This window comes from Gymnoscopelus microlampas (assembly GCF_963454915.1).
Source record: "Gymnoscopelus microlampas genome assembly, chromosome: 3".
NCBI classification, from domain to species: domain Eukaryota; kingdom Metazoa; phylum Chordata; class Actinopteri; order Myctophiformes; family Myctophidae; genus Gymnoscopelus; species Gymnoscopelus microlampas.
In genome coordinates, this window is record NC_139940.1 from 54,649,360 (window position 1) to 54,658,326 (window position 8,967).

The 8,967-nt window shown below is 40.7% G+C and overlaps 1 protein-coding gene across 2 annotated transcripts in view; it reads left to right on the forward strand.

Moving 5' to 3' along the window:
- Nucleotides 1–8,090: 8,090 nt before the first annotated feature.
- LOC311042575 (H-2 class II histocompatibility antigen, A-Q alpha chain-like) overlaps nt 8,091–8,967 on the forward strand; it is a 7,357-nt gene continuing 6,480 nt past the window's right edge. For both annotated transcript variants that reach the window (XM_084053380.1, XM_084053381.1), the window contains exons 1-2: nt 8,091–8,264; nt 8,674–8,922. In XM_084053380.1, the coding sequence (XP_083909506.1) occupies nt 8,195–8,264; nt 8,674–8,922 (319 nt within the window). In that variant the 5' untranslated portion in view covers nt 8,091–8,194. The remainder of the gene's footprint in view (nt 8,265–8,673; nt 8,923–8,967) is intronic.

Genomic DNA, 8,967 nt, shown 5'->3' on the forward strand with positions numbered 1-8,967 from the left:
CTAATAAATAATGAACCAGGATGGCACTGGATGACTCACAAGACATAGACAATGACGATGAACCATACATGTATGTGTAGTGATTTAGACCTGAGCTGAGCTCCATTGAAAGAGTTGTTGTCTAGGCCCTAGGGCACTACACATGCATGCTGCCTACAGCATACGTTTTGGGACCATACATTAGGGAGATTTCTAAAACAGCGTCCATCTCTGTGTCACATCATATGAGTTGAGGTTTTCTGTACACAAATAAGAATTCTGAAATAAATAATAGCGCTAAATGATGCTCATTACTGTCTAATTTCCATACATTTGTCTCCACTAATGAACACAATGCTGTGCATATTCCTGCTGTGGTCATCCATGTGTGGTGGTGGTGCACTCAAATCACTACTTGAACTTGATCAGAGCGAACTTGATCAGAGCGAAGGAGATCAACAGACAGACAGACAGACAGACAGACAGACAGACAGACAGACAGACACAGAGAGAGAGAGAGAGAGAGAGAGAGAGAGAGAGAGAGAGAGAGAGAGAGAGAGAGAGAGAGAGAGAGAGAGAGTTTATATCTGCCTCTCATTACCTCTGATTGCAGAAAGTTTTTCTGACACTCAAAATGCATATCTTAAATTATTATGTCTATTTTGCTGTAGACCAAGGCTTTTTTCTTGACTGACTGTATGGACACATACTGGGAAAAAGCCTGAAAAAAGGGGGAAATGAATCATGTTTATCCACTTAACCCCTACAGTACTTAGTTGACCCTAGTCCCCAGGGCTCTATACTTTCCTTTTTTACAAGCTCATAAATTCGTTGCAACTCGTTGCGATGCAACGTTAGTCTCGTAACCAAGACTGTTCCCACAATTTTCAAATGCTTCCGTCATACATTCGGAGATTGTGGAATAGTCGTCTGGCTATGCAAGACTACGAGGCGTAGTGAGCTTGAAGATCAGCTATTTTCACAGAATGTTCGCCTCAGAATAGGGACTATAGATGAGATTAAGTAATTCATGTCGTCAGTAGCAGTCAATGTCCAGAAGGTGGTGTCCTTTGCCATTTATTGGAGTGGCTCCGCAGCATGTGCAGACCTGCATTACAAAATAAGCTTTGTCAGTCCCTGCCTAGGCCATAGATCAAGATCACAGTACACACACACACACACACACACACACACACACACACACACACACACACACACACACACACACACACACACACACACACACACACACACACACACACACACACACACACACTCTCTGGAGTTCTACCTGCAGTCAACCTTAACAGCTGAATATTAACATCCACAAAAACTCTGATGTGAGAATAGTAATAATCCATAAATTCGCTAATTATTGAAGCAATTAATCTATTAATCAGATTATGAATCTTATTTAGCTATTACCTTTCACCATTTACCTGAACATAATCTGATGAAGGTCTAACAGACCGACACGTTGTTATTCCCATTAAATCTTTTTAATTGCATTTGAAGAGTTTTTTCTTTCAGCTATTACCTTTTAAATTTAGTTTTAGACCTTCTTGAAGAAAAATGTACAGGTTGGTGTCTTGCATAACATGGTTTCCGCCATACTGTATGTGTGTGAATGTGTGAATGCAATGTAGGCTACATTGTAAAGCACTTTGGATAAAGGTGCTATATCAATTCACAATTTTATATAAACACACAATATCATGCTGTTTCAGGTTCTCTCAGGCTGTTAAGAACTATATGTCTGCCTCTGGTAACTGGTGACGTTTAACAAAATAATAAAATGTGCATTTCTGATTGGCTGCTGAAGCAGGAAATGAAAGTGTGGGGAATTTCCAGTGAGAGACTTCAGTGGTGAGTTCTGGTTTCACCCAAACCTCTCATGTGACACTGTCTTTTGCTGACCTCAACAAAAAAATATTAAGAGAGACTAATGTGATGATTTCACTGCATGACAAAAAAAAGCTTTGTTGTCAATAATACTGCTGATTGTTGTTTAACTTAACATGTAACACGCAAATCAAATGAATTGAACATGTCTACACTGACTGACAGTTAGGCTACATCAAACTAGTTTGACTGCTTTGCTATAAATACAGGGGTGTTTGGACGTTTGTGAACCCTTTAGAATTGTCTATATTTCTGCACAAATATAACCTAAAAAAGTCCTAAGAAACCCCAATTAAAAGAAATTGGACCAAAATATTATACTGTATCCAATATTATATCAGTGGCAAACATTTGTGAACCTGTAGAATTAGCAGTTAATTTAGAGGTGGAATTATCAGTTGTCAATCACACAAATAAACAACCCAGTTGGTTTGACAACAGGCTACAGGCAAACATGACAACTAAAACAAACAATGAGGATCAAAACAGTACCAGGAGAACAGGAATTACCAGGGTTCACCATGTTGCATGTTGCGCGCGCGCACACACACACACACACACACACACACACACACACACACACACACACACACACACACACACACACACACACACACACACACACACACACACACACACACACACCCTCACCACAACTGAGAAAATGGCAATCTGTCACCCAATAATGCAGTAGTAGAAATGCTGAATAAACTCTTTTCAGCAAGGGATCCCCCTTTAAGGAGCGCTTTCCACTTGGTTTCACCCACGCATGAACTGGTGTCAAGATACCTAAATAGGTGAAATTAGCTTGATAGGGCAATATCTCATGTTTCAGGTAACTGCAGAGCTGTCAACTCTCACACATTAAGCGTCGACAGACCAAGTGTAGCGATATGGAGTGAATTAAGTAATCAAACCCCTCTTTCTTAGTATCGATACAATCGATTATCTGCATTGCAAACAATACAAGTCACCGATATGTTGTTGTTTTCATATTGATTATCTATTGGATCGCTGGAATTCAAAATCGATACAACTACGGTACTGTATCATTGCAGCACTAATAAATAATGAACCAGGATGGCACTGGATGACTCACAAGACATAGACAATGACGATGAACCATACATGTATGTGTAGTGATTTAGACCTGAGCTGAGCTCCATTGAAAGAGTTGTTGTCTAGGCCCTAGGGCACTACACATGCATGCTGCCTACAGCATACGTTTTGGGACCATACATTAGGGCATTAACAGAATAATCGAATATTCGAATATTCGACTATCAAACCGACTATTCGACTATCAAACCACTATTCGATTATTCGATAAAAAAAAAAAAAAAAAAAAAGTGTTTTTTTTTTTTTTTTTTTTTAGATTTTTTTTTTTTTAGTGGCTTTTCTGCAGCAGACACGCAGCTGTGAGCTCTGGTGTGACGTCAACTCGCATTCCTTGAGTCCAGTCATCAATGTCATTAAAAAAAAATATATATATTTTTTATTTTGTTATTATTTTATTTTTTATAATCAAATCGATTAATCGAATATTCGAATACTTATAGGTCGAATAATTCGAATACTAAAAATCACTATTCGTGAATGCCCTACCATACATTAGGGAGATTTCTAAAACAGCGTCCATCTCTGTGTCACATCATATGAGTTGAGGTTTTCTGTACACAAATAAGAATTCTGAAATAAATAATAGCGCTAAATGATGCTCATTACTGTCTAATTTCCATACATTTGTCTCCACTAATGAACACAATGCTGTGCATATTCCTGCTGTGGTCATCCATGTGTGGTGGTGGTGCACTCAAATCACTACTTGAACTTGATCAGAGCGAAGGAGATCAACAGACAGACAGACAGACAGACAGACAGACAGACACAGAGAGAGAGAGAGAGAGAGAGAGAGAGAGAGAGAGAGAGAGAGAGAGAGAGAGAGAGAGAGAGAGAGAGAGTTTATATCTGCCTCTCATTACCTCTGATTGCAGAAAGTTTTTCTGACAAGTTTTTCTTATTCACCACCTCGTATGGCCTACCCCCACATCTCTGATATCTCAAATGAAAATGGTCGTCAAGGTCAGTCATAGTCATAGTTCTTCTGGTAAAATAGTGGTATCAATCTGGTCACAAGCTGTGCTCATCATACGCTGAGTTGACAGTTCAAAGCCTCCCTCAAAACCCACCTTTTCACACTTTGCCTAACTCAAACCAAATCTCCCTTTCTTCCTCTTAGTCTTAGCTTATTGTTTTTAGCATTTTCTTGTTTTGCTCCTTTAAGCAGTTTTGTAAATCGACTTTGGGTACAAGAAAAGCGCTATATAAGTCAAATGTATTATTATTCAGTGCAGTGATTGAACCCAGAATGTTGCCTTGTATAATTTAAATTGTCGATTCTCTCTCTCTCTCTCTCTCTCTCTCTCTCTCTCTCTCTCTCTCTCTCTCTCTCTCTCTCTCTCTCTCTCTCTCTCTCTCTCTCTCTCTTCGTCACGCTACGGCCCAGGCCCAGAACAGCATTTTACCAGCGACGCTGAACACAGCCTGGACGCCTGAAGTGAAACCAGTCTGAAAACACAGAACAGAAACTCTCTGCTTCTCAGAAACTGTAAAAAGTATTAACAGAAGTTGTTCTACACTGATGTGTAATAAAGGGAATAACACAATGTACTTCAACAACCTTTATTCGGGCCTTGGGAGCTTAAATCATATATGTTTGTAGCTGTTATCTATAGTGAGCTTGTAAATTCAAGTGTTATAAAGGACTGGTCAGCAAGCCCAGTCCTACACATTACATATTCATTGTATCATGTGTCTAACATCTGTGTCTCTCATTGACCTTTCTACACAGGCTATATGCAATTCTATCTACTAACTACTAATTACTGACTAGAGACTAGAGAGCTTTTAATGGCCCTATAATGGATTACATAATAAACGTACAATAAACATAATGATTTATTATGAAAACCAAATTATCAGAAACCATGTTACCTTAACCGCACGCACGCACGCAGTGTCTTGTAGCCTACTAATAATAAAACTAGAACGCTCTCAGTAGAATCTGTATCTCATCATGTGATGTCATGGCTATAGCCTGGGACAGCTGTACTTACAGATACTTGCTTGATAAACAATTGTTAATATTTAACCTATGTATGTTGCTAAAGTTTGGTTATTTTAGCTGTAAGTAATGTCAGACAGACAGACAGACAGACAGACAGACAGACAGACAGACAGACAGACAGGCAGGCAGGCAGGCAGCCAGGCAGGCAGGCAGGCAGGCAGGCAGGCAGGCAGACAGACAGACAGACAGACAGACAGACAGACAGACAGACAGACAGACAGACAGACAGACAGACAGACAGACAGACCTTTATTGATCCCTGTGGAGAAATGCATGAAACACAGGATAGATTAGGTAAGAGTAGAGAGAGATAACTAACAATAAATAGAATAAAAATGTTATCAAAGTAGTAACAAACTTAGTCTGGCCTATAGCCATCAGCGCTCGGACTGACTGAATGGCATAAAGTAAAATAATATAAAGTATAACGCACAACGTATTACCAGTAATATGAACATACTGTATGTCCATGAATAGATATATATATACGTATGTACAGACTCTGGCAATGGATAAGATGTTGAAGTGTACAATATCAGCCAAGTCTGAATATAATGAGCAATGGGCCTGAATATAATGAACAATAGGCCTATACGAACTATCTATTGGCATCAAAGCATTTACAGCAGTTAACCTAAGCAGGCATCTGCAATGATCGTTTAGTGTACATCTCAGTAGTCCATGAACACATGATGTGTCAGGGAAGATATGGGTTATTGTCTCCGCCAGGCCAAAAGGCATGGCGAGAGAGTATGTTTTGCACCCTGTCCGTCCGTCTGTGTGTCTGTCTGTGAACAGCTAATCTCTGGCACCGTTGGCCCGGCCGCTGCGAAACTGTGCACACAAACTCCCTGGATGATGATGAATTTTTCAAATTGGCCTGTTATAGCACCACCAGGAGGCCGATTTATGGAAAACACATTTTTGGATATCACTCCTACATATTTTGTCCAAACCTCACGTAAATCGGTACACAGTATCACTATAGTCATGTGATCAACACAGAACTATCCGTTTTCCATATTCCATCTTGATTGGCTAAGATTGGCTTCCAAAGTTTGCAGGATTGGTTAGTTTTGAACAAAATGCCTCAAATTATCAACGCAGCATGCGATTTCCGTGAAATTGTGCGCGCGCATTCCCACTAGGCCGAGGAAGAAATGCCATTTCAACATTTTCAAATCAGCCTTATGGTGGCGCTATAACAGGCCGTTTCGCGTTTTAACCAATAACTGCACCGATCTGCGTGAAACTTTCCATGCACACTCCCTAGACCTAAGAAATGGCACCCTTTTCACATTGGCCTATTACAGCGCCACCAGGAGGCCACAATAACATACCTGACCTGTCGGAGACCTGTGCTCCGAGGAGCACTTTTTCTAGTTATTAGTGATGCGTGGGCCGACCAGTAGCCCGCAGGTCCCGCGGGTTGAACCGCGGGGCGGGCGGACGGGTTATAGATTTGAAGCAATTACTATGGGGCGGGCGAAGCGGGTCAACCCACGTAAGAAAAAACCCCCCACCAAAACACACCTTCTCTCTCTCGCGCCGCTCTCTCTCGCTCTCCCTCCCTCTGCCCCCCCCCCCCCCCCCCCCCCCCCCCCCTCTCTCTCTCACTCTCTCTCTCTCCCTGCCTCTGTCCCCCCCCTCTCCCTCTCTCTCTCTCTCTGGAAAGCAATTGAATGGACTTGCTTGTGTGTTTTTTTTCTTCTTTTTTGGCGGGTTGTAGGACAGGCTGGGTCGTTGATTTATATTCATTTTTGGGGTTGGGGCGGGTTGGGCTCCCGTGAGGGGCGGGTTATGAAAAAACCTGACCCGCACATCACTAGTTATTATTAATCCAATAACAGGACAGAGCGTACATGGTTATGGAGCTTGATGGCTATGGGCGGCAGTGGCTCAGGAGGTAGAGAGGCCAGCAGTTTGATTCCTGGCTCCTCCTGGCTTTGTGTCGAAGTGCCCTTGAGCAAAACATTTAGGGCCCTATTTTGGCCGTCTTAAGTATAGCTTAAAGGGACACTTCACCCCAAAAAAAACTTTGTTTCAATGGATTAGTCACCCCATGGAGACTTGAATTCATGGATATTTTTTAGTTTTTGTCTCATTCCTAAGACAATAATTTGATGACCGGCAACGGTTCTGGTAGGAGACACAACGACTCGTTGTGTCTCCTACCGGAACTTAAATTATTGTCTTAGACAAAAACAAAAAAATATCCATGAATTCAAGTCACCATGGGGTGACTAATCCATTGAAACAAAGTTTTTGTTGGGGTGAAGTGTCCCTTTAACTTAACCTGGAGGCATGACCAATGCTGTTTGGCTACTCAAGGGGGTTATTTATTTAACAACGACCGGCAAAGGGTACAATATCCCGCTTAAAACAAAGTATTTCCTTGCTTAAGGTAATGAAAGTATTCCATAAGTGTTGCGCTGGGGCCTAGCTCTTCTTGCTTCACCAGTAGTCTTACTTTTGTTAAGCTGAAGGTGACCCTGGGACAACCTGCCATGTCTTATGATGACAAACGGATCGCTACACACTACACAGTTATTTTCAGTGATGATATTTAGTGTAGCGGGGAAAAAAGGAGGGGGCCATTTTAAACCCCTGGGGGACCGCTGTCAACGAAGGACATAGGGTTTAGTATATAGAACACTATTTCCCAAACAATGGGTCGGGACCAATGTTTGGGTAGCGGACCAATTTTTATAGGTTGCGAGTAACCTACTAGTTTCCTACATCCAAAAAAATATTTGAAAAGATTTTAAAAAGAAAGTTTAAACTAAAAATGTAATGCGTTGTGAGTTTGCAGATCTGCAATTTTCCCTAGTTTGGGTCCCCGGAAAACATAATTTCTCTTTTGGGTCTTAATTGGAACCACTGAATAAAACATCTTACTTTTCTAAACACTGTTCTTTGTTTGTTTGTTTGTTTCTTTCTCATTTCTTTCTTTCTGTAACTGTTTCCCCTCAACAATCTAGATTGCTCTCTTGCTGGACACAGATGATGCAACATCGTATCTTTAATCTGATTGGCTGATTATTCTAAACAACAGAACAAACCCTCATTCCTTCTCTTTCAGACTCCAGCTTCTCTTGAAGTCAACACCTGTTTATACGGATCTGTTAGGTCTGATCTGTTTATTATGATTAATTCAGTTTAGTTAGATTTAGTCTGATTTTACCTATGATGATGAAGATTACAGCGACCCTCCTCATCCTCTCCTCTGTACTTGGTGCCAAAGCTCATCCAGGCCGTAAGTACAAATATATATTTTCATATTTCTACTGTTGTTATAGAAAATATGTTTATACTACACTGTTTTGTAAAATATACATTATTATAATATAATTCTTGGTTATATTTTGACCATTACGTTATATACTGATTTACAAATGCACGCACGCGTGTAAATCAGTTTGTGTGTGTTTGTGGTCTGACTTCTCCTGCCTTCACACAAATCTGTTTCACAATACATTTTAAATTAAAATGAAAACCTGTGTGAATAAAATGTTTCAGTACGTCTGTTTCACAAGAAGCTGCTTCTAACATTCAACCTTTCACTTCATATTCACAACCGATCCCAAACATATTGATCTGATGTGTCATTGTCACTTTGAAGAAGTGTCTTGTTTAATTTAGTGTTATCTTTGTTTTCTTCCCAGTCATGCATGAGGATATTGCCATCACTGGCTGTTCAGACACAGATGGAGAGAAGATGTATGGACTGGATGGTGATGTGTTCGCGTACGCAGACTTCATCAAAGGGAAGGAGGTGATGCCTCAGCCTAAGTTCATAGATCCAATGACCTATGAAGCAGATGTGTATCAACATGCTTTCGGTGAGCTGCAGACCTGCAAAATCAGCCTGAAGGCACATCGCACTGCCTTGAAGAACCCTCCACTGGAACAAGGTACAGAAATATTAACAAAACTAGTATCACAACAATAATGATTAA